Below are 26,811 nucleotides of genomic sequence, written 5' to 3'. Positions count from 1 at the left end.
TCTTTCTCCATTTCCACTCGTCGTCGTCTCCCTTTTCTAACCTCCTTCTACTTTTCCCTATTCTCTAGTCCATTTTATTTCCTCGACTTTTCCATTCACCGACGATTCGATAGAGTAGCGTCTCGAATTTATCGACATTTTTTTATTTCATTCGTTGATTAAGGATTACGATAGAGGAGATAATAACGATAGAGATGGCTCGCTTCGAGTTTCTCATTATATTATACTAAGTTTAACTCGTGTCTTTATAGTTGCATTATTACGGACGCTCTCTACGTTCAATCGTAATCATTAATCAGAAATTTAATGGAATTCCACGATAGATTGGCGTTCTTCCTCGGCGTCTGGGTGCCTCTACCGGGGCGTCTACGAAGGCCGGCGTCTTATCGACGACGTCTATGTCGGCGAACGTCATTGATTCTCCGCTTCCGGAGAAAAGACGCCGAACGAAATGCGTCGCGATGTCTCGCGATATATCTCTCTAATGAAATGACTTTGGAGATCCGATCGGGCAGCTTCGTTAGACGCGACGCGCGACCAACGAACTAGGGAATAATTATCTCTCGTCTTTGTTCCTTCCCTCTTTCAGCATTTTCGAGCCCGAAAACAATAAGAAGCGACCCGCTTGGCTAGGGCGAACGTTCGATATTCCTTCGATGATATTACCAACGAGCAAAAATTCCTCGACGATAGAGAGAACGGTCGATCAACGCTATCGACCACGTTGATCAAAATTTAACGATTTCGTTAAAACCTCAACGGAATTTCGACGAATATTTTCCCGCGACTACGCGACTCGTTATTTTTTTCTTCCCGCGAATTAACGTACCTCTCTCGACGCTTTAACTTTTCGAGTCCTTCTTCGCGTCGAGGTTATCGTCGATCGTATTTTTATCAAATTTTTTCGTTTCGTCCCTTCCGATATCGAAATTTGGTTTGTCTCGATTAACCGCGATGCGATATCGCCTACCCTAATCAAGACCAGCGATTTCCTCCTTGGTTCTTCTACTCGTCATTTTCACAGACGCTACTCTCTTCGCGACTATGCTCACGAGTAGTCGCGCGTATATCTTGTTTTTCATGAAAATGACAATTTGCTTTCCTCGCGACAGAAATTCGTCCGTACCAAGTTCGGTTTATAATACATCTTATTACACACTTACTGCCACTTGTTTCAATCCGTTCGCATGCACTCGAGAGTCTTTATACTATTATACCTCTATATCCGCCTACATACATACTTCTATTATATACTTATATCTATATATATACATATTTAAGCATGCACGCGTAGAACTTCGCGTATCGAGGCGTAAAACGTTCTCTACGTTCTATACATTTCAACGATTCGCATCACTCTATTGGATGAAATATTTTCTTTGCCTCGCATACGACGGCTCGTCGATCTCTCCTTTTGCAGTAAACTAACTTGCTTCCTTTACGCTTCGCAATTGATGCTTGCCAGTTTGTGATCGTTACTTACATAGGTACGACAGGATGATTTTTGACGAACGAACGAATACGATTTCCAAAGTCGTGCGAGAGAGAAGGTAACGACCGACGATATTTTTCAACCCACTCCTCAAATACAGGATGAACCGTATAAAGCGACTTTTCGAATTGTTGCGATTTCCGAAAAAGGCGATTAAAAGAACGAAAGTCTTTTAAGATTTATCGCTAGCTTCTGGATCGAGTAAATTATGCTAGGAGAAGAGAAGAAATTTCAAAGCCCGTCGAGAAGAGAGAACCTTGCGAGCGTTCGCGTTTGCGGTTCACCCCTCAGATATACTTGCATATACCTACATACGATACATTAATACTACGTTAAATATTGCGCATTTACAGCAAACTAAAGTGCATGAGGGAAAGGCTCGAGTTAGTCGCAAAGCTGTCGCTTGTCGAGACTTTCGCGGCGTATATCTCTCGCTAAGCTACTCTACGCCCATTTTTTCTTCTCTCCGAGTCTCTATCTTGCAAGTTTCTTCGTACGAACGCGTTTCGTCTCTTCGGTTTTTCTCACGGTAGTGCCGGAAGGCGTCCTACGTACGTATGTGTCCCGACACGTATGCGATACACACACGCACATACACAGACATATATATATATATAAACTCTTCTTCCCTCTTTCTCCATTCGAGTCGATTTATTTATTACGATAGTGGGATCAAACTTGATACGCAAGAGCAGATTCGTTTATATCCAAGCGTGGAAAAGGTAACGTCGCGCGATAAATTAACGAACGCAACAATTCCGCGATATAAAACCATCTACGTATTTTCATAGTTTCTATTCTAACGAGCACTAAGCGGTGTCTGGAAAGCCGCACTCAATGCGAGCCGCAGGAGGGAGGAAGAAGGAAAAAAATGCACGCGGAGTTCATTAAATCCAAGGTCGTGCAAAATTCAACCTAGCGTGTTATGCAAGTGTGTGCTCGCGTTTCGTATTCTTGCGCGCGCACAAAAACTCATCGATATCGACCAAGTAAAAAAAAAAAAACAATTTCGAGCAAGCTCCAAATATAATAATAATAACGTGCAAGTATATATTTTTTTATTAGCGAGACGAAAAATGTCTCAACGTTATCGATTTAGAGAGAAAAAGATACGATCTGTTTTCGGCACCTTTCAACCCGACCACCCTCTCTACTATTTTTCGTTTCCTTTACTTCTTTCGTAACTAGAAAGCTAAAAAAACGTAGAAATATAATAAGTATGTAACACTTGGGGAGCAGTGACAGGCTGTTGTTTCGCTGTTGCAGGTTACTCTCGGACGAGTACTCGGTTCGATCACGCATTTAGTAAGCTCTAGTAGAGAACAATGTGCTGTACATACACATACACACAAATAAACGCATACACGCGCGCGCGCGCACACACACACACACATACACACATATATATATATATTAACTTATGTTAATTATACTACATAAATATATCGTCGGATATACATACACGTGCATCCATATGTAAATAATTGTACGATAGAAGCAACTATATATACATAGTATATAGATAGATGAAGCGAGTATATATATATGTATATATACACATACACACATACACACACAGATATATATTATACACACCTATTTGTTTCTTCGCAAGAGCGTTTGCGGCTATGACTGTAGTGTGTTAATCAAGCATGCTGCCTGACAACGGACAACGGGTAGAGTACCCGATTCTGGTTCGTGCGTCGTTCGCTAAATATATTCGAATTTTCGAATTTTCGAACGTCGAGCGGACAGATATGCCGTATCAAGACGTCTAACGTCTATAAATGTACATATATGTATATCGAGGTCGAATGACGACTCTACGCTCGTGTTGAAAACAACGGAGCAATATTTTCTCGATTATCGTTCGAGCTATTTGTTTCGATCCTACCTCTCTGTTCGAAACTAGATAGATATAAACGAAGATTTTACGCATGGCAAAAGTGATTAGGAGAGTTTGGATCGTTGTATAACGCCACGTGAATTTCGTTGATTCGCGCGACGTAAAAGAGTACGTCGACGTAAGAAACGTCCGATTTTTATACAATTTTTTCCAGTTTTTATCAAATTCTTTTTTCAAAAACTAAGCAGCGAAACGGAGAAACTAGGTGATTAACGTCACTATGCCATAGATCGAATAATATTCATTCGAACGATCGTCGCGCGAGAGATTTTAAAGTAAAAATAGTATTTTTTCCTTAAGTCGATCCTTGACCTAACATACTCGTCGTCGTTCGACGAATGGTCGAGTTAGGACGAGACGCGTATCGCTTCTTTACGGTACGGTTCTACGTAATAACACGGCACGCGGATTACGATCTCTGACGTTCGTAGGAAGAAAGGATGAGATTCTGAGCGGATTCGTTCGTGAATCGATCGTCGCTCTTGTCCATTTGGAAAGAAATAAAAAAAAACGGATCGTCTCTTTCGTGCTTTCAATTCTCTCCTTTCGATCGCCGAGTCGATACGACGAATGCCTCCGACAGGTTTTTCGATGCACGAGTCGATGTGTTCTACTTCTTTTCTCTCGATTTATATATCTATATCTATATCTACATCTGTATCTATATCTATATCTCATCTATATCTACATCTATATCTACATCTATATCTATATCTATATCTATATCTATATCTATATCTATATCTATATCTATATCTATATCTATATCTATATCTATATCTATACTTTCCATGAAATATTTTTCTTGATCTTTGAAGATCTAAAGGAACGTTTGATGCTCATCGCATACTTTGTCCCTCGTATTATGCAACTTTATGTTCTCTTCCTATTTGCGATAATAAGAAAGATATTTCAGCTACGAACGTTCGTTGGATAATTTTGTGTGACACACACAAACACACACACACACACACATTCTTGTACGCCGTGTCTGTCACCTCTTTTCTTTGTACGTCTCCGATTGATCTATTTATACATACATACATGTATACATATATTAATAGGACTCAATGCATTGTTTGTTTCTCTGTGCATCCCCTTTCTCAATCTGATCGATGTAACTATCTTCTTTCATCTTTTATGCGTGTTCTCTTCTTGATTGGGATAATCTTTTTCTACCGACTTCGTATCGATCTCGAGTCATTTTCTACTCCCTATCGCAAGATCGTCTAGACTTACTTTTCGTTTACATGGTCGTTTTGCGCTCTCGTTTATGCTCGAGTATTAAAATGTAGAATAAGGACGGGTCGTTAACTCCGTTCTTCGTCGTGCTGACTATCGGACGATCACACAGACGATATTCTCGTTAATTTCGAATGCTTTTTTCTTTTCCTTTTCTCTTTCTCTTGTATTAATACGCGCAGTCACGTTCGAGAGATTCGGGATTCCGTTCGTAATGGCGGATTAATTTCAACGTCGAAGTCGTATTTTCCGATCTCTTATTTCGAGATTCGATCGTCGTCAAAGGTCATTAAGGATTTAACGAGATGACAGAACGAGGACGAAAATATGGACTGCATGGGTTCGGAAGAACCGAAGGAAGGAGCTTGACGATTATGCCGTGCAGATTTCAGATATTTCTGAAGGAGGCTCGAAGGAAAAAAAGTCATCGAAAAATAGTACATTTCCTTTGACTGTGTTGCAATAATCATCAACATATACTATTTTCAATCGGTGCGAGAGAAGACAGGAGGAGAGAGAGAGAGAGGGAGAGAGCGTAGTCGAAGCGATTAGAGTCGATGACAAGTTCGACGACGAGGAGTTTTACGTCGAAAGTAAACGGAGCAGGAAACCTTGGCGGCTTTCCTTGAGACGGTACTGCTCGGTAAGCGTGCTCAAAGATATTTAACTACTCGTAGGTAGCACTCTCCCGTGACTAGGAGACCTTTCGAAGCAACAGGCTATATGGCGTAGCGATTTCACAGGAAGAACGTCGTCTTGAAAGGTGATCTTTCCGATCTTCGGTTGATCGATTAAAGGACGAACGACGCTTATCTCGTGGGCGAGAAAAAATCCCCAAGTTTTTCCTTTCTTCTGACCTTTTCCCCTCTCGGTTAAAAGCACGCATACGTACGCGTATACCTATACGTTATAGTTCCTTCCTACAAATTATCGCGAGCAGTACCGTCTTATAATAGCTTACTAAAAATAACGAAACACGTATTAACCGGATTTGTGATCACGGAAAGCAGCCGAAACGAAAGAAAGGCCGCCGGGAAAAATAAACGCTTCCATTAGCTTCCATCGTCTTTTTCGAATGAAAGTTAGTGGATCGACCAGAACCGAACCGAACCGTCAATGTCAGTTTCGTTTGAAACGCTAAGCCATCTTGGAACTAGAAACGTAAAGATCGACGTTTCCTTGTATCGTTCGATAGTCTAGCGAATAGAATCGGAGCGCGAAATTTGTAAGGCTTCGAGAGCGAGCGCTAATGAAAACTCGGCGATGGAACGCGAAAGCGGAACGTTTCCTATCCGTTCCATCGAGCCAACGCGAATTTATCGATGCTTACCGCTATTTCGAACGGCTATTTTCGAACGTTTATCGACATCTGACCGCGAGCGTCGCGTCGTTCTCTTCTTCTCTTTCTCCCTTTTTCTTCAACGCTGAAGAAATTCGAAGGAAAAGCTTTTCTTTTTCTCCAACACTGGCGCGCTACGCGTATTCGTGCATCTGGGTTGCGCAACGCGCCAGCCGAGATACTCGAATACAAGAGCAAACGCGCGCTATCGCCGGAGTAGAATGCGATGCTGTGCGGTTAAGTCGCTTCGCTGGAGGACACCCTTTTGCTCTCTTTAACTTGAAGGGCTTTCGCGGGATGGCATGTACGCAACTTTGAATTCGAATCCCTTCGCACTCCAATTATTCTTAACGAGTCTGCCTTTGAGACTGTTCCAATTCGTTTCGTCTTCGTTCTTCTCTCTCTCTCTCTCTCTCTCTCTCTCTCTCTCTCTCTCTCTCTCTCTCTCTCTCTCTCGCTCTCGCTCTCGCTCTCGCCCTCTCTCTACTCTTCATTCTTCCCTTCTTTCCCTTTTCAACAGTTTCATTAGCCACGTCCGCGATCGCAAGGAGAATGGACGCATACGTTTCCTTACCCTTCAAGGACCGTTATTATTTGTTTACTTAGTCCCAAGAAGCAAAGGATGGATAAGAGGGTCGGTTATCAAAACGCGAGGGGGTTGATAAACGAAACGGGCCAAAGATGTCAGTGAATTTTTCATGACCGAGAGATAAGATGCCTGTAAAACGATGAGAAGAAAAAGCGGATTAACGCGACGGGTAGATATACCTTGTAAAGATGCGAGAGTGTGTGCGTGTATAAAAGTATTATCACCAGACCTGCATGCGACAACGATAGAATGAATTTAGACGTTATTAGACGACGATAGCGGCACGATAAGTCTACTGTTACCTCGCATTATCTCGATTGCGACGAGAAACTATCTTTCCATGGAATTTAATCGCACTCGACGACCGCGCGAGATAGAAATTACCATGAGAATTCTCAAGATTCTGACCAAAGGTATTTGCATACTTTACGACGGCTCGCGCGCAAAGTTCACTTTTCAAGTGGCTTAAATCGTTTTTATCGAAATATAATATTCATTACCCAGATAGCAGGTTACGTTATCGTACGCATATTTTATTTCAAACGTTATTCTCTCGGAATATTCTTACCACGATCGATTAGTTTTATAGGAAATTCGTAATCTATTCGAAATTCTCGGTTCAAGTCGCTAACGAAACCGGCTATGCTGATATCGTTCGTTTCCTTTATAATTAATTAAATTCGTTTAGTTCTTGCTCGCTCTCGCGCGTTTTCACACGTCGCGTGTACTTTCTCTCATTGGATTTTATTGGGTTCTCTAATTATTGATACGAGTTCGTGGAATTGAAATTCAAACACGTTTTCACGAGTTTTCTTTCTCTCGCGTCTCCTCTCGGTCTTTATAGTTTTATTCTATCGATAAACACGATCGAGTCTTAGATCAACAAATATCAGAGAAATAAACAAATTGGCTAAATTGTTTTCTAGGTTTATAGCCGTTTGTTTTAACGAGAGAAATTTATAATACAATTAGTCTTATAATATGTTAAGTCTTTTGAAAACGACGTCACGTATACAAAGGTATAATTTCAAAGTTTCAAACTAGGAAAAAGTTTTAATGAACACGCGTTTGCAAACTTCCTGTCCCTGAGACGTAACCGCTTTTTTCATCTTTATATAAATGTAGCTTAGAGCGAATATTATCTATTTTGCGCTTCGAGGTACTCGAGTATGCCATTTATCTGTTTCATCGATGTATTTTTGGAATATCGAAATATCCTTGGAAAGTATTGAGAATACTCATAGAACGTAATGGTGCTATTTGGGTATTCATTATCGTTTTGCTACGGAAGATAAAGAAGGGACGTAAGAAAGAAATGGAAGATGGAAAAGGTTAAAACGATTATGATTAATCGACCTACGCAACGTTAAAATGACACGATATGGTTTCACCCTAAGAGATTATTAATTGACCGTGCCGCACTAATAAAATGTGCTAGTTGGCACACGATGCATAATGCAAGTTCGGAAATGTTAAATTAGATTAAAAGACTCTACGTGCCTCTCTTTCTCTCTCTCTCTCTTTCTCTCTCGTTCTCTCTCTGCCGCTAACACACATTTTACTTTCTCGAAAACGTACGTTATCTGATCTTATTTTGAAATTGATTCCACGAGAAAATATCGTTTACATATAATACGTTTACGTATAAGTAGGAGAGAAAGAGAGGCGCGTACATCACTAGCTAGAAATTCACGCTTAAAGACGTAACACGAGCTGTAAAAACGGAGCGAGAAGAACGCTTCTTGCACTTTCGCGATAACGCTCGAATCCTATCGACGCTATTTTCTTCGTTTTCTTTTCTTCGTTGTTTTATGTTTCTCTTCTCTCGCATCTCTCTTGATTTCTTCCGTTCAACGTCGCCACCTGTTCTCGCGTGCACTCTGTCTCGTGTCGACACATGCATTTGGCTTAAACTCTTCGCTACTGACTCGTCTATGTCGTTGTACACAGGTATGTACTTGCACGTGAGCGCGTGCGTACATATACGTATACGTCGCTGTATGCTATGTATGTATATGTATATATCGCTATATAAAAATATTCTACTTACATAAGTACGCGCGCATGTGTGTGTGTGTGTGTATATATATATATATATATATCTACACACACACGCATACACACACATATGCATCGGCAGACAGGCACAAGAGTCCGTTCGATGCGTATGTATACATGGAGGTAAATAAAAAGGAGGATACATGTATATCGGGCCACCCTTACACAATTATACGCATAAATGACAGGGTGTAATTGTGACGCATAAACGAAGCATGCAACGAAAGTGCATCCGTGCATTAGTCCGTGCATAAAGCATAAGTTGCACACGCAAGCCTTTAGATTCGAAGAGACACACATGTATGTACTTACCTATTGTACGTACGTATTTTGTACGAGCGAGAGAGCGTGGCTGAAAGTCGATCGATTTAATTCCGATCCTCCTTGATTTTCCAGCGACCTGGAGAAGTACTTCGAGTATCAGGGTCAGGACTACATTTGTTCGCGTCCCGACGACAGCGGTATGCACTCTTGCAGCAACTTGCCGCCGCTAAAGTTTGGCAAGTATTTTCCTCGGCACATTTTCGTGCCGTTTCCCACTATCTCCATGCGTATAGCTATACACGATCGTGGAATTAGAATCAAAACTTTTCGTTTCGAATGAATTCGATATATCTTGTTTCGAACGTCATTAAATCGTTTAATCGTTGTTTCGTTTACGAGAGGAAAATCTTTTATTCCGTGGCCGATCCCGAGAACGAACGAATCAAATTTTCCTCTCGGAATTGAGACGGCTTTTTTCATTTTCATTTTTCCTTTTTTTTCTTTTTTCAATTTTTTGCTATTCTCTTCCTTTTTTTTTCTTTCTTTCTTTCTTTTTTTTTTTTTTTTTTTAAATAGATCTCTTTTTTCTCGTCCCGTCGAAATGGCCAATCTCGCGATCGCCACTTCGAAAGCAATTTATATTCCTCATCGTCGGCGTGCAGATATGCAGATCGATGCTGGACACGTCGTTTACGCATCGTTAGAACTATCGTATTAATTTTCAGGAAATCTGGTGTGCAATAGTACAGCTTTACCGAACAACAATACGACGTTTATCAGCAACGACACCTGCGTTAACTGGAATTACTATTATACCGAGTGCAAGGGTCAGGGCAATAATCCTTTTCAAGGCACAATTTCGTTCGATAATATCGGCTTGGCCTGGGTAGCCATATTTCTCGTGAGTGACATCATTCATTTTAATCTAACGAATATCGTACGGGTTCGCTCGCAATATCGATCCGTTCCTAACGTCTAGCGTTAATTCTTATAAATTTTGTACTATTGGTAAAGATTATCGTCGTCGCGATACGACCGCACAGAGAACAAAAAGTATAACGTAGAAATACATCAAAATGATCGTTGATCGCGATCGTTCGATAAGCGTTAGTCGCGAGCTATCGAACGAACGATAAACGGTTCGATAGATGATAACGAACAGAGCCTCTCGCAGGTGATCAGTCTGGAAGGATGGACGGATATAATGTACTACGTGCAGGATGCTCATTCTTTTTGGGATTGGATATATTTTGTCCTCTTGATCGTCGTAAGTACATCTTCGTTTAACGCCGCTTTTCTTTTCCTCCCTTATTCCTTTTCTCCTGCTTTTGTTTTTTTTCGTTTCTCTTTTTCGTTTATTTACTCTCGCGCATCGTCTTATATCTATCTATGTACGTTCGTACAGCGATGGTCGATTCATCGTTAAAATCACTTTCTAATTCTCGTAGATCGGCTCCTTTTTTATGATCAATCTTTGCCTGGTCGTGATAGCGACGCAATTTTCCGAGACGAAGAAACGGGAGATGGAAAGAATGAGATTAGAGCGCGCTCGGTTTCATTCGACTTCGACTCTGGCTTCGTCTACGAATACATCCGAACCAACTACCTGTTACGCCGAAATTGTCAAGTAAGCGCTACGTCAACATACGTAGGTTTAACATCCTCCTTCCGTACGAACGTTCAAAACATTTGTAAAAGAATGAGCGACGACTCGTAAAAAAGGGTCACCCGACCGATCTTTTTTTTTTTACTAACGTATGTACGATCGAATGATTTCATTAAAGCACTTTTATTTTCGCTCGATTTACGAAACGTGCACGAGATAAAAAAGTTCATTTTGTTTCGTTCTCAAAACTACTGGCGGTTTAGGTGACCTGCTTTAGATATTCTTTATTATTTAATCGATTATCTCCGAAAGTTGGAGAATGATTCGTCGTAATCTGCCCGTGACTATTTTATTCCGAGTTCTTCCTATTTTTCGAATTTTCGCTAGAGTCACGTATCATAATGGAAATCTTCATTAATGTTCATCCGCGTTGATTACGTCTCGTGCTCGAGGGATTTGAATAAGAAAAATATTCTTCTCGCGGTATCAGATACATAGCTCATCTTTGGAGAAGAGGTAAAAGAAGACTGATGAAGAGGTACAGATTATGGAAGTACAGAAGGCAGCAGAAACGCGAGCAAAATTTGCTTAAGGAACAACAACAAGGTCAGCCGTTCCGGTCGGCTCCCAGCGGAGCAGGCTCGAACAGAGCAGCAGCCGGTGGTGAGTGTTTCTTATCGATCGCTTACCCTATTGTCTCTCTCTCTCCCTCTCTCTTTCATTGGAGAACATTTGCGTTATATCCACTAGGTACGCATGGTGCACTTACGATCGCGACGTTTCGGACAGATTCGTATTAAAGGAAAAGAAAAAGTAAACCGTCGTTCTTTTTCCTTTTTTTTTTTTTTTTTGTCGAAAAGAAAGGGAAAATACGCGATAATCCGATTATGCGGTTTCGAAATGCTCGCTTATTTGAATTTATATCGAATCGTACGAAAGTATAAATCGGATACGTGGGTAGGCTTGTATAAATGTTTCGAATAATAAAATCGGCCTGGGATTGTACGTCGTTAGAATTATTAAGCGTTAAGCAGTAGCTTTAAAGCGCCTAGCTACTTTTCAAGGATGCTTTAATTAGGCCGGCTTACGCTCTTTTATTCAGGGAGATTCGCTTAACCAAAGCTTCCCTTTCTCGCTTTTTTTTTTAATTTTTCGTAATTTCAAATAATCGTTAAATTCGTCTTCGAGCTGTGCCAATGATTTCCGATAGTTTTCATCGGGGTAAAAACTCTTTCTCGCTCGCTCTCTCTATTTCTCTCCTTTGATCGCGATAGACGAGCATTGAGCGACCTCGTTTGTTCTCCGGCAATTTTCAGAGAGAAAAATTCATCACGGAAGGTGCCCCAGACTATTGGCAGCGTTAGAATACGCGGAACAACAGCAGCAGCAGCAGCAGCAGCAGCAGCAGCAGCAGCAGCAGCAACAGCAATCATCCGGGATCTGCGGTAGCGTCGGAGAGTTTGCAACGAATGGGCCGGCCTCGCAGGCTGGAATTACCACTGGCGTTTCCAGTAACGGCGCTGGCAACGGAAACACGGGTATCGCTCCACGCGCGAGTCCTGAAGTTTCCGAGGCTGAAATGTCGAGCAATTCGTACAATCGGCCGGGATTATATCGCGCCGCCTCCGTCTCCTGTAACGGCAGCGACAATATCATTTCCAACGCGACAGACGTGAGTACCGATCCTTGTTGTTACACCTTTTACCCCCATCACCTCGATATACCTTTTATTTTTATCTTTTCATTTAGTTTTATCTCTTTGGTAGATTAACGTAGCTTCGAACATCTCTTCGGAAAGTTTTTACTAGTCCCTATTTTGGAAGCAGTGCTTTGTCGGAATTTCTTCGAGATTGCTCGTCTCTATAGCTTTAATCATTCTCTTACGCGTTTCTATGAAATTCAAAGCGAAGAAAAGACGTTTCCATGATTCCAGTCCATATAGTTTGATGTAATTAAAGCATTTTTAATGAACTCGAGACGTTTCTCGAAACTTTCGGCGAGAGAGACTTGCCGAGTTTTCTTTACATATTTAATGCCGCTCATTGACTTAAAACTTTGAGACGGCGCAAGGATCAAGGGGAGATTTCTAAGAATCATGTAAACCGAGTACTCGAACTTTGACGACGAAAGAATGACTTGGAATGGGGAGCAAGGAGAAGGTGTCAAGGATTCATTTGGTCTATTTCTCACGCGAATTAGACGAATAACGCGTTGCTGAGCCCACCGTGTACTCACTACCGACGAAGGAGCAGCGTTATGTTCAGCGACGTGGTCTTGCTACACGGTAGCAATAGCGTTGGGAACACGGTGCAATCTGGTCCCACGGTCGCTCCTACTGAGCGTAACGTTTGTTCGAGTGAAAAAATGACGCAAACCGGTGACGGCAATGTTTGGTCTAGCCCGCTGTCCGACCGTGCACAGGTATTCTCTCTTCATTTTCCGTACCAATTATACGTAGAATACTTTACTTTAGAGTTGTACCTTTTCCTTTTCTTTTCTTTCTTTTTCTTTTTTTATCAAATAGGAACATTACTTCCTTCTTCTCTCTTATTTACCTTCTTCGATCGACGATCATGTAGCGTTAGATTCATCTCAGTCGTGCTTCGTAGTAGAGTCAAAGTTCGTCGTATCTCTTTTCCAATTGGCTCGATCTCCTATCAACGTTGCGTCCTTTCCATTTGTCCCAGATGCAAGTGGAATTGGGTACGAACGAAGCAATGACGTGTCAAGAATTACTGGCGCTCAGCGGAGCTCTCAGCGCTGCCTTGCCAACCGGTCAATTGGCGCTCGACTCTTTTTTAAATTCCCTTACGAAAGGTAAGAGAAGTATCTTTGCCAATGGAGTCGGAGAGTTTGGAAATTACGAAGCGCTTAATTAGTTCGGATAATCGAAATTTTCTACCGCGTGGGAAGAAACGTCGGATACCACGGCGGTGGCCGCGAGGAAGAACACGAAAGTGAATCTGTCTTGATCGAACAGGTATCACCGAACGGCACATTATTTTGGAGGATCGTGCACAATGGTTGTCTTCCGATTTGGAAAATTGTTCGTGTTGCTGCGACGCGCAAAGCGGGCTCGATCAGTGGCCGGAGAACGGCGAAAGATGGCGAAGGTCCTCGAGAACTCGAAGGTTCTTCAGGACTATCGGAAATCGTTGCATCTGCGGATTACGTTGCATAAGACGTTGGATCAAGAAGCTCGTCGAACACAAGTATTTTCAACAGGGTATACTCTTGGCGATTCTCATAAACACACTGAGCATGGGTATCGAGTACCACAATCAGGTGCGTCTACGCTTTTTTTTTTCCAATTTATCGCGTAGATTTATTCTTCCTTCGTTTCTTCGATCTACGAACATATCGGTTCTTCGTTTCTACGGACATTATCGTAATCACGATCGAGTTTCCTAATCGCTTGTTTCTAAATAAAAGCTTGCTCGAACTTTTCCAAGAAAACTTCGAATTCTATTTTCCTTTACGATCGTTCGTTCTGGACTCGCACAGAGAAACGACCGTGTGCACGTAATTACATAGAAGTAATTACGGAGCGATTGGATTCACTTTACGGCGGCTGCCGCGCCTCGCCGCATCGATGATTAATTTGGAAACGTTCTACGCTTTAATCGCCAGCCGCGACGCGCCCCGTTCGAGGGAAGGAGAATTTTTTGTTTCGTTATTTAGGTACGACGACGTAATCCGGTCAGCGATCGCCTTCTCCTCGTCGCGCATTACGCGTTTTTGATCGTGGCTGAACGGTAACTGCTCGCTGGAAAATATCCCGAAAGCTAATAAAACGGTAAAGACGAGATTATCCCGTCGGAAAATGCGGGTAATAATCGTTTCGGATCGGTAATAGCATCTTCCTCGTCTCGGAGCCTTTTATTCCCAATAGCTTTTCAGCGAATGCCTGCGCGGCGCGTCTAGTATTTACCACCTAAGCGGCAGATCTTTTCTTGATAATCGCTTCGATTTTCAAGTTTTATACTACAATACCTACTTACTCCTACGAATCTCTCTCTCTCTCTCTCTCTCTCTCTCTCTCTCTCTCTCTCTCTCTTATCTCATTGGAGTTTTTCGTCCCTCTCCACCACTCTGCTTTCACCGATTTGTAGCCGGAGCAATTGACTGTGCTCGTCGAGATAAGCAACATCGTCTTCTCTGCCATCTTCGCCGTCGAGATGCTACTCAAGGTAATAGCCGAAGGTCCGTTCGGCTATATCAGCAACGGCTTCAACGTCTTCGACGGCATCGTCGTGATCCTTAGGTAGGTATTTTTTTAATTCTACTCCTTTGCTCTTTTCCATCGCACCGACTGGAACGTATCGTCTTCTAAGTCGCCATAAGAGCGAGCCTTTCTCAAGAGAGAAGCGATCGATACCTTTTGATACATCGATATTTCTATCGCCTCGAGTATTATACTTATCAAAGCGAAAAAGCGATCGAATCATCGATCAACGGGCAAGACAATCGAACGCTTCGATACTTTTCTCGCGTATCCGCGTTTATCCGCGTACGTTAACTTTCGAGGAAATCGACGGATCCGCTTCTTACGAAAAAGTTCGCTCTAAATGTTTCTGAAAAGTAGAAAAAGTAAATAGGTAATATCTCTATTGTTAAATTTTCAATTCGCTCCTTCTTACTCTTGGCGGTGGCGTTTCAATTCCATCTTATCTCGGAATGAGAATTTTTCCTTTCGGATGGAATTTTAGAACGTAATTTTTAAAAGTTTAACAAAGTTGGCGAAGTTTTACATCGCGCGTAACGAAGAAACGAGAAACGGATAGCGCTCTCGTTGTACGTATACTTACACTGGATTCGCGATCCGATGCAGCGCCGAAGACAAATCTTTCCTTTATTTTCTGTCTAAAACACATAAACGAGCCCAAGGGACATTAGTTTCCTTTATATAAATCTTTGCTCCTTACCCGCGAGACATCCATTACAGGCACGCGCGCGCGCGCGCGCGAACACTTTTAGTAGGTCAAATACTAGCTGACCACTGACCTAGAACGTTCGTCTATAACAACGTTATTTGCACGCGACGCGTCGTTTTTCTTTCTCTTATTCGGATCTCATATTTTCCATCGAATCGTAGCGAGATCAAAATGACTGATTTTTTAATAAAAAACTTGTAAAGGAGAGTATAGTTTTTCTCACATTTTCATCGGCGTATCGTCCATTTATGGGTAAAACATTCCGTGAAAAGTTCTGAAAGAAGTTTCCCTATTGAAACTTTGGGAGAAGAGGAACAACTGCAAGAAGCAGAACTTTTCTCGATGGTCTTACCCGACTTTCGTCTCTCTCCCTCTCTCGCGAGAACGAATAAATATAGACTCTAAAATTTCTCTTTAATACGCGTCTACGATACGCAGCATCGTGGAGCTCTGTCAATCCTTCGTGGAGGAACGAGGCGGAAGTTCCGGTCTGAGCGTCCTTAGAACCTTCCGGTTGCTGAGGATTTTGAAGTTGGTTCGCTTCCTGCCAAACTTGAGACGTCAGCTCTTCGTCATGCTACGTACCATGGATAACGTTGCCGTATTCTTTTCCCTTTTAGTACTTTTCATCTTTATATTCAGGTAAGTCCACCCATTTCGATACTTTGCGAGTGATAACTACTTTTTCGTCGTCGTCCTCTCCTTCGACAAGACTAATTTCGATCGATGAGATCTCTCTAATCCGTTACGCCATTCTAGGATTTTTTATCGCCATTTTAGGAGATCGTATTTAACGACAATATTTTATTCGCGACGCGCGAAAATCAATCGACTTTCATTCTTTCATTTAAGCTTCTACCCACCTTCGTTAGATCTTTCTCGTTCACGATTTTTTCTCCTCGAGCGCTCGGATAATTCAGCGAGCCTGATTTTATTCGTTTGTATCACAACGATCGTTCAGATTTTATATCTCAAAAGAGACGTCTCTCTTCACATTATTTCAGTTTCTTTTCCGGAATAAGTACGAGACGGTACGCGTATAAAAGAGAAGAAAAAACCAAACGACTCGCTTTATTATTCCAATGGGGGAAAAGATCGCGAGTACAGGAAGATTATATAGCTACTTAAATTTCGAGGATGGCGTAATCCTTGGAGAAACAAAAGAAGAAAAGTAAAGAAAGCTAAAGGAAGGAAAGATCTTTTGCTTGGAGCAAGAGAAGCATAACGAAGGAACTCGAGACACTCGCAATAATCGGCTTTAAAGGCTTCGCTCGAGAAGGCGCGCTTCCTAAACTCCTATGCGTCCTCGTCTACTAATTTTGTCCTTGAAGAATCGCGATTTCCAAGTCGAAACGATGCCATAACGTCTTCCGACCTTGCAATCGCAATTTCTCACGTACTTATCTCTTATGGATTCTCCCAGATATAATTGGAACGATTCAAAGCTCCCGGATTTCGGATTTCAAACACAGCGACGACTTCTCTCTCTCTCTCTCTCTCTCTTTATCCATCTATCTATCTATCTCTCTAAGGCTCTTGCTTACGAAGCCTTTAGAAAGAGAAACAAATCGGTGTCTAACCGTTCGGTAGACTGGCAAACGATAACGAACCGACTCCATTCTCTTCGCATTCGAATCATTCTCGTAAACAATCGAGCCTTTCCATCATTGTCATCTAAATTTCAAAACGGTTCCATTTCGATTACTGCTAGAACTTTTCGCAAAAGCTGTCTGTCTGTCTGTCTGTCTCTCTCTCTCTCTCTCTCTCTCTCTCTCTCTCTATCGTTCTCTTGTTCTTTTTCTCTTTCTCGTTTATATCTTCGTTCTTCCATCTCTATCTTCATTTCTCTCGTTCAGGAAAATTATCGTTTACTTTTTCGCAATTTCTTTGTTCTCTTCTCTCTTCATTCTCTCTCTCTCTCTCTCTCTCTCTCTCTCTCTCTCTCTCTATTTCTTTCTTTCTTTCTTTATCTCTCTTTCTTTCATCGCGAAAATCATCGCACACATTCGTGACGTGATATAGAAAATATTCGATGGAAAGCGTACCAAATTTATTTTTGCTCACGTGTTTATACACGTTTAGGTAACGGCAATTAAACGTTAGAAAGGGTGTGACGATACGCGTGCCTATCTATATAACGTGTGCACATATCGTATTTTTATATGTGTATATATATATATATATACACACGTATGCTATAGGTGCACATCGTATATATACGTGGCACGTGCTTATTTACGTAAATCTCTGCGCGTGTGTGTTGCGTGCATGCATGGTGCTTTGTGTTCTCTCTCTCTCTTTTCTCTATCTTTGGACGTATCTCTCTCTTCTCTCTCTCTCTCTCTCTCTCTTTCTCTCTCTTTTCGTACAATTAGCGCCGAGTATGAAAGCTACTTTACTTATCGTATAATCTATCGTATGAAAGGTTATTATGCTATGTATATATGTATATATATGTGTGTATATATATATGTATATAATACATACACACACATATATGTTTATTACGAAATAAATCTCTTTCACCGATCTTTCCTACTCTACGCTCTTTTCTATTTACTTTGTGCTTCGTATGATTTGACTGACAAGCGCCTATTTAAGCGACATACGCTCGGTGTGCGCTCGTCGATATTTTAGAAAAGCTTGCGAATGTACGGCGTATCTTTATTTGTCAATTTGTCTATCATTTCTGTTTATTTCTTTTTTTCGTTTAGAACGTAGGTCGAACGAAATCTGTCATGGTCGTTTACCGGTGTGTAGGTATTACCTTACTTACAATTAGTATTCGTTCGAGTAGATAACGATAAATTTCGTAGCTTTCGACGTTGGATCAATGACCTCGTTATCCAATAACGCGTGAGAAGTTACTCGTTCGTAGTATTCGTTATTGTAACACGATTATGAGCAACGAGGTAGAAGAAACGAATGTCCGAAACGTCAGCATTATAAACTACTTGGGATTTCACAAATCACGGATAAAGATACTTGGCGGGCGGTCCAACTCGGCTAATGCGAAAGTTATCCCTTTGAGAATCGTCGTCGTCGTCGTCGTCATCATCGTCGCCGTCGTCGTCGCCGCCGTCGCCGTCGTTCTATAAAGAGGAAACATTAAACGCTTTTGTGACGTATGTATGTACATACGATTTATAGGATATCACGTTTTGTAGATGCTTACGCAGCTACATATATACTTACTTTGAGCCGTTTCCAAAGGTTACGTTCAAGTACGACGAAGGCGTTAGACTCTCTTACGGACGTAAGTACCCGATGAAATCGAAGCGAGGACCGCTTTTAGAGCGCTCTTTCGGATTTGCAAAAACGTTGAGAACTCGAAGTAACGTTAGAGAGTTCTTCTCTCGCCGACACATACGGAGAAACTAACGGGCCTCGGTATTTGCCACTGTGTTTACGATATATGTATATTTAACGCAGAACGAGTATACTTTGGAAGTGGGCATCGAGCGCTCTCGATGCTCGAGTATATACTAATATGTATACGTGGTATATGTGCACGTTACGTCGTCGCCATGCTTTGTAAACTCGTTATGTTAGTTTATCGGACTAAGCTTCTTGCTCTTTATTTTTTTTCTCTCTCTTTCTCATTCTTTCGTTTATTAGTTTCTTAAGTTTTTGTCTTTCCCCATTCCATTCTTTTCTCTCTCTCTCTTTCTCTCCCTCCCACCTATCCTGTCCCTCCCCTCTCTCTTTCACTTTCTCTGTCTCTTCATATTTCTATACTATATGGATAAAGAAGTACATTGCACGTTTCGTTGTGTTGTAGTATTCTCGGGATGAACCTGTTTGGTTGCAAATTCTGTGAAACGATGAAAGGCAGCTCTGACGTCGAGTGTGATAGGAAAAACTTTGACTCGTTACTCTGGGCTATTGTGACGGTGTTTCAGGTACCTACAAAAGGATACTTTCCCACGTATCTCTCAAGGGCTTTCTATCTCTCTCTCTCCCTCTCTCTCTCTCTCTCTCATATTTTCATTCTATCCGTTTCTCTATTTCTCTTTCCCTTCTATTTCTATCTTTTTCTCTTTTACTCTCTCTCTCTCTCTCTCTCTCTCTCTCTCTCTCTCTCTCTCTCTCTCTCTCTCTCTCTCTATCACATACAAACACACGCATAAACACATCCGTATGGGTTGTTATTGGTACTATCAACGTTTTACCACACGTACTTATATGTCAATCACATATATAGATTTATGTATGAATGTAAATGACCACTCTGCTTGATCAAAACAAAAAAAAGAAAAAAAAGAAAAAAAAACGAAAACAAAAAGAAAAAGAAAAGAAAATAGAAAAAAAGAAAGAAGAAAGTAAGAAAGTTAAGAAAAATCACGAAGATGTAAAGAAAACAAAGCACATTGCCGCGAGCCTGTTTATGTTCACCGACATACCACCACTGTTATTATTATTTACTATTACTATTCACTACTATTACTCTGCTACTACTATTATTACTACTATACTACTACTATTACCACTACTACTACTTTATGATTTCGCGAGAGGGCCCATAAGGTAATGTATACACATGAGAGATACGCTTTTTTTTCAATAATGGCATGCCAGCCGTTTTATGTCTACCTTCCAAGCTCGATCGATCGATCGATCGATAACGTTTACTCGCGCACGCGTAAGCGCTTATCACGAATCTTTTGGTCTGCGAGCTGACACGAGCTTGAACGCACCTGCCTTTGCGGTTTCGACGTTCGCCGCTTTGGCATGCTGCCGTTGCTGACTCGTATATATGTACGTATATACGTATATGTATGTGCATACGTATACGTTTTTATATCCGTATAAACGCGTCTATACGTGTCGTTTAGACGGATCTTTGTCTTCTTTGTAAGTTTTGTTTGTCGGTGGACGGACGAAGATGGATTAGTTAGCGGATTTAACTTCGATAATCAGTTTAATAATTTTGTTATCGATCCAAACGTAAAGACGTTTAAAACGCGACAATCCAATTTCTCCGTCCACCCGTGCCGTATCTTTGCTGTGTGGCGAGTATATTTTTCAGGACACTTTGTAGTCACGCGAATGATTTTACGTCTCCCCTTTGCGTTGTTTACAACGTAAACGGGTGAAACCAATTTTTTGGACACCGTTCGACACCTTAATGTGCACGTCAAAAAAAGCATAAAGAACTGCGTCGAGCGTTGACCGTACGAAGAAAGAAGGGGAAAGAAAGGAAACGAAAAAAAGAAAGTCCTCGTTCTCGGTCGTATATTTTTCTTATTTGGTGCTTTGCATGCGTTTTTTCATTGTGTTGTCATTGTCGTTGTCGTCGTCGTCGTCGTTGTTGTTGTTGTTGTTGTTATTGTATTATTGATATCTATTTTTAAAAGTGTTTCTTCTTTCGCTGTTTTACGATCGCTCGCTCTTTCTCGCTTTTGTCGCTCGCTCTCTCTCTCTTTTTTTATCTACCTATGTATATCTCTCTCTTTTTCTCTCTCTGTCTCTCTCTGTCTCTCTCTCTCTCTCTCTCTCTCTCTCTCTCTCTATTTATCTACCTTTTTCTATCTTTCAATATCTTTTCGACACGTATAGTATATCTATGCTATACACTCAATTCATACATATAGATTTTCACGAGGGTATCAACATCTAAAGCAACACTCTAACAGGATCACTAAATTATTCACCCGTAAGTCGAACGAGACTCGAGATACATATATTCACATGCACATATACGTTGTACCAGCGCGTTTTCTTTTCGATCAAGTCGCCGGTGCAGAAAATTTTCGATCGGGCACGATTAGCACCCTTTTGAGAGAGATCAATAGGGTTAACGACGTTACGATGGACAGAAAAAGGAGTCTTGGCTTCGCGCTATTTCCTACATGTTTTTTACAATGTAATCGCTTTCAATTAATCGTACTTACACCGATACTATCTCCTTTCTTAAATTTTTCCTTTTCCTATTACTCTCTCTCTTTCTCTCTCTCTCTCTCTATCTCTCTCTCTCTCTCTATCTCTCTGCCTATCTTTTCCTTTCTCTCTCGAACTACGACTTATCTCAATATTCCTCTTTCCCCGTTTCTCTCTTTTACGTTTAATTCGACCGCGCGAGACAAACCTCTTTCGAAACGCTACATTAACGAGTAAATTGAAGATTTAGAGAAATCGGACGTTATCGCGCTCTTCTCAAACGAAACCACCCGATCATTTTCGTAAATACCAACGTGCCAACTCTTTAATTTCGCGCATCTCGACATGTACGCAAGAACGTACGTACGAGTTTACGTCTTTAGGTAGACTCGTAATCAGGATATCCTCTCATCTCTCCCAATGCTCGTACGAGACACGCCACTAATCAAAGTCCTGGTAAAATTAGTAATTAGCGTTTATCCACTGAAATCTATACAGTTTACAAAAAAAAAAAAATCCATTAAACGATCCGTACCCAATGAATGTTATTTCGTTTATATTTTTACCAAATATATCATTAAAGTATAAATATATAATTATATAATACGTGTAGTAATACGTATATTTATATTACGCTTTGTAGCTTGTCGGCGAACGTTCGTCTTGACGTTCTGCAACGGCGGGTGTCTTTTTGTTTCTTCCCACTTGCATTTGTCGAGTTCCATTGATTCCTGCAAAATCCTTTGAAATGTACGTGTCACGCAAGCAACAAACGCTACGTGTACTTTTAATCGCCATACGAAACAAGCACGAAGTATTATAATCGTTCCTCCCGATCTACGTGCGAAATTTTCTGTGTTGCCGATGTTCGATATCGTAAATATACGTACAACTTTGAAATTGGAATACTCGTTGGACGATCAGTCGTATACGAGTAACACCTGCGTGTTTGTGTGTGTCTTGTTCGGAGCCATGTATTATCCTTACATACCTATATGAAGCAGCTCGACGTTGGCGTATCCTATTACTTTAACTTTTTTATCGTCGGTTCAACGTCTCTCTGTCTGGCGTAAGAAAATGCGAGACGACCGGTCCGATCGATAAGGTACTTGGACTACTGTCAGTAGACACGCTCGTTAATGATCCGACTCGAATCAATGGATCGATTTTATAGTCTCAGCCAGGTTTTTTTTTCTTAAATAATATATGTTTTATTTTATCGAGAGCACGTACATTTCATTTCCTTGACATCGTCGATCACTCATTAAAACGAGCAAAACGTAAAGTCGGACTAACATCCAAACGTTTGAACGTGATCGTCTCGGAATACGATACGCCAATACGAAATACCCCTATGTACAATGTTGCAATGTTGAATATACCAATGTTCGGTCATCGTTGATGTTTCGATATATCTGCATATCATCGTTAAACGCGACATCCTCGAACTGCATACCGCAATCAAACACTGATACATCAATTGGCAATTTTCTCATTCGTTGCTCCATTTTACTCATTTTGCACGCTACCGACGAATCTAACACCTATTATATATACATATACTCGTATTAAATATTATACTCGCTTTCTTTCCACACAGATCACAATCACGTTCACCTCCCGACACGTAATATATAGATAATTGTAGTTTTTATATGGATAGACGCATAATATATCGTAATTGAATCTAAACGCAGACACGTGCTGTACTTGCGGAATGTGACCGTGTCGAGCTTCGCGCGAAATTCCTTTTCACTGTTCGTCCAACGTACTTTGCTTGGATATTGCTGTCGGCGGAGGGTCTTTGCTCCGTTTAAAATTGTTAATCGATAAAGTTTGAATTTTTCTCGTCCGTCTTGTGTTTTTTACGAAGCTACGAACTAGACGAATGCCTCATACTTTCACGAAGTGTGCTCATAGTTTCTAATACTCTGATTCTAATACTCGAGATCTAATTCAGCAGTCTAATTCTGACTCGCGACAACGAGTCGAAATCGTTAGACTCGTTAAAGATTAACAAAGCTTTCTACCGTTGAACGAAACACGGCTGGACGATATTACGCGCTTAACACGCTTACGAACATTACAATTACTAGACAATACTGATACGCTTTTATGTTTCGATCTTTGATCCGTAGAGATATTAGACGAGAGTATGCTATATACCACTGACGCCGTCGAGATTAACTTTTCTTCGAAGAGTACATTACGTAGATACATACTATATATATACATACGACGGGGTGGCCCACGTGTGGTATTGCAAAAGTTTTTTTATCGTGGGCCACGCTGCATATGTAAGTATTATTTACGTTTCGTTATTATCACGCTTCGTAGTAAATCTCTAGTTCCTCGAAGGAGGGAAAGAAGGTCCATCGCTAGACAAGAACGGCGAGCAGGAGCAGAGACGCTTCGCGGCACGTCGGCCGAAGATATTTCAAAGAATCCTTTTTCGTTTCCCCTTGACTCCTCTCTCTCTCTCTCTCTCTCTCTCTCTCTCTCTTGTTTGTTCTTTTTCTGTCTCTTTCACTTTCTCTTTCTCTCTAATCTATCTAATCTCTGTCTCTCTCTCTCTCTCTCTCTCTCTCTCTCTGTCTCTCTCTCTGTCTCTCTCTCTCTCTCTGTCTACATTCTATCCCGATTACCGTCGATTACTGTCACGGTGGTAAATTTAGGCCGGCGGATTGTCTCGGTTGCAGCATCCTAGGAATGTACCTGTTCGGGGGTAAGTTTTGCATGTGGGCGGACCGGAGTCGGCCCTGCACCTGTGCCGAGGTGGTCTCACGGCACCCGATGTGTCGCTGTGATCGCAAGCATTTCAACGACATCGTCTGGGCCCTTGTCACGGTTTTTCAGGTATCACCTTTCAAACCCCCAACAATATTTTTCTCTTTTTCTTCTTCTTCTTTCCCTATTGTAATTATACGGATAGAAATATATTTATATATACACTTGGAGAACTACTTGTATATATACATATATATATATATACACACGAAATACGCCAAACACATGTTTACACGCTTTAAAAACGTGTACGAAAAAAATGTATTATTATTATTATTATCGCTACTAGTTACCTAATATCGTTTACTCTTAGTACGTTCATCGATCGCACATCTTGTTTATTCTCGCTTTTCCTCTATTTCTCTTTCTCTTTCTCTTTCTTTTCTGTCCAATTCACTTCTATCTGAGATTTCTTCGCATTTCTCTTTCTCTATACCTTTTTCTCTTGCTTTCCTTTCTACTCTCTCTCTCTCTCTCTCTCTCTCTCTTTCTCTCTTTCACTTTTATCATACTACCTTGCCTTTTCTGAACTATCTCTTTTCGCGCTGATCGTTTTCACCGACTAATTTCGTTAAAGACCACGAATTTCTCTCGTATCGGTCGATAAAGTAACGATGTATCAAGAAAATAATAGTAAAAAAAAAACGTCATTTTTTTGAAGCTTCGCTCGAGTCTCTCTGCGTTTCTCAAGATCCAATTACGTGCTATTAGACTCACGTTAAAACCAAGAAGATAAAAAGAAAGCCTTCCCTGGCGCTTTTGATCCTTTCGTTTGCACTGAAATTGTTCTCTTCGTCAATGAACACGACGACTAAAAAAAAAAAGAAAGAAAGAAAGAAAGAAAGAAAGAAAAAAACAATAACGCCTCCGTCCACCGCACGGAAAAGCTTTTGTATCGTTCTAAGCGAATGAACCACTCGCAAAAAGTTTGAGAAGCTGCCTGAAAACTCACGTACGTAGAGAAGGGGGAGGGAAGGAGGGGAGAGAGGGGGGGGGGGGGGGGGGGACTGGCGAGCGAACGCGCGTGTACCCGCGGAATTTTCTTTCTTCCACGCACAATGTTTCTAGACAAAAAAAAAGAAAAAGTACGTTTTATTTGGTATCATAGAAAGAAACATCCACGAGTTGTTTATTAAAAGTGCACCCATTTTCATTCTACCTACGGGTTAAAACGAATACAAATTTTTTTCATTTCTATCTTTTTTTCAAAACTTAACGAACGAGTCTCAAAGTTAGAAGGAAACTCGGATTCGAACGCGGAGAAACGCAGAGAAGAGCCGAAGTAAAAATTTTTCAAATATTTTTAACGCACATCCTCTTTCACGGAATATTTGGAAGAAAAAAGAAAAAGAGGAGCGAAATAAAAGCAATTTGTTCGTTCTTTCAACGTTCTCGCGTCAAAAAGGAGAATTTCGTAAGGAAATCGTAAAGAGTAAGACGAATCCATGGAGCAATACGTTGAACTTGTTAAAGCAAAGGAACGGTATATAAGGTAAGTATATGATATACGGAATGCGCAAGAAACGGGCAATCTAAAAATGGAACAAAGAGAGGTGGCTTTGCTTGCTCCGACGGTGGTGTGGTTACAGCGGAGGAGGAGGGAAACGAGGATAAGCGAAAATCTCATAAAGAATGTTCCGTATATACGTGTATAGATATGGATGTATATGTATATATACATACATGTACGTATGCAGAGAGAAAGAGAGAAATTCGTGGTACGCGATACGAAAGTATGTACATACGTATATACGCTGAAAACGAGACGATATCGATTGGCAATACGTTTTTGTAACCGAGGCTAGATATGGAAATATGGACGTGTCGGGACGGTTCCAAAATTTAACAAATTTCTCCATCGTCCTTGCCCCGATTGTCGAAATGACGAATGAAGCTTCTCGGAGCTTTTCAATGGTACTTTGGCATCCGGGTACGCCGATCGTCTTCTTTGGATTCCTCCTTTCCGTGCTCGCCGAAAAGTCGGTCGTACGAAGAAATCGGAACGCAGGGATATCGAGCGCGTGGATATCGTGGTTACGAGGCAAAACGTTTTAACGAGAAAGTATATTCGCTCGTACGGCCAAGGAGATTTCGTTTTGCCAATCGATGGAGTAGCACGATTCGATGAATATTCCAGGACAATTAACGATCTCTAAATTATGTTGCCACTGTTTCCCCACGGCGAAATAGATATTAACGCAAGAAGATTGGAACGTGGTGCTTTTCAACGGTATGCAAAAAACCTCCCACTGGGCTGCCCTCTACTTCGTCGCTCTGATGACGTTTGGAAATTACGTTCTCTTCAACCTTCTCGTGGCCATCCTCGTCGAGGGCTTCTCTTCGGAGGTGAGCGAGAATTATCCGTCGCCGAGAGCGAAGGAGAACGCTAATTCGATCTTTAACCGAAAAAGGCCGATATGTTCTAATTACGAACGTTTGCGATTTCACCCTTAACATTTAGTCGCGATTTTGCGTAAACCCTTTACGATCGATTTGACGAGAAAAGAAAACACCGTGAACGGTACACGTAAGCCCTCGTAAGCGAGGATATTCAACCGTAAGAAGTAGGTAAAGCTATCTAAGGATCGGCCAATGTATTCATTCTATGCTACCCACGCTCTTACGTCGCCGTCGCGTGGCAAAAGTTTACGCTCTCGTGCTAATGCGACATTACGCCATTGGCATCGAAAAACCTTACGCGCGCCCTCCTACTT

The 26,811-nt window shown here is 41.3% G+C and overlaps 1 protein-coding gene across 6 annotated transcripts in view; it reads left to right on the top strand.

Moving 5' to 3' along the window:
- LOC127061520 (voltage-dependent T-type calcium channel subunit alpha-1H) overlaps nt 1–26,811 on the top strand; it is a 55,243-nt gene that overhangs the window by 17,317 nt on the left and 11,115 nt on the right. For 2 of the 6 annotated variants that reach the window (XM_050988499.1, XM_050988503.1), the window contains 14 exons: nt 2,759–2,797; nt 9,023–9,126; nt 9,616–9,791; nt 10,065–10,157; nt 10,339–10,517; nt 10,987–11,159; nt 11,813–12,168; nt 12,696–12,917; nt 13,184–13,313; nt 13,477–13,781; nt 14,609–14,760; nt 15,869–16,072; nt 24,010–24,166; nt 26,288–26,443. In XM_050988499.1, the coding sequence (XP_050844456.1) occupies nt 2,759–2,797; nt 9,023–9,126; nt 9,616–9,791; nt 10,065–10,157; nt 10,339–10,517; nt 10,987–11,159; nt 11,813–12,168; nt 12,696–12,917; nt 13,184–13,313; nt 13,477–13,781; nt 14,609–14,760; nt 15,869–16,072; nt 24,010–24,166; nt 26,288–26,443 (2,446 nt within the window). Of the gene's footprint in view, nt 1–2,758; nt 2,798–9,022; nt 9,127–9,615; nt 9,792–10,064; nt 10,158–10,338; nt 10,518–10,986; nt 11,160–11,812; nt 12,169–12,695; nt 12,918–13,183; nt 13,314–13,476; nt 13,782–14,608; nt 14,761–15,868; nt 16,073–19,211; nt 19,333–24,009; nt 24,167–26,287; nt 26,444–26,811 lie in introns of all 6 variants that reach the window. The other 4 variants (XM_050988500.1, XM_050988501.1, XM_050988502.1 and 1 more) reach the window with 4 other exon arrangements.

The sequence above is a fragment of the Vespula vulgaris genome, chromosome 2, assembly GCF_905475345.1.
Source record: "Vespula vulgaris chromosome 2, iyVesVulg1.1, whole genome shotgun sequence".
Lineage (NCBI taxonomy): Eukaryota > Metazoa > Arthropoda > Insecta > Hymenoptera > Vespidae > Vespula > Vespula vulgaris.
The sequence above is the reverse complement of the archived record's forward strand: the minus strand, read 5'-3'. Positions and strand labels throughout refer to the sequence as shown.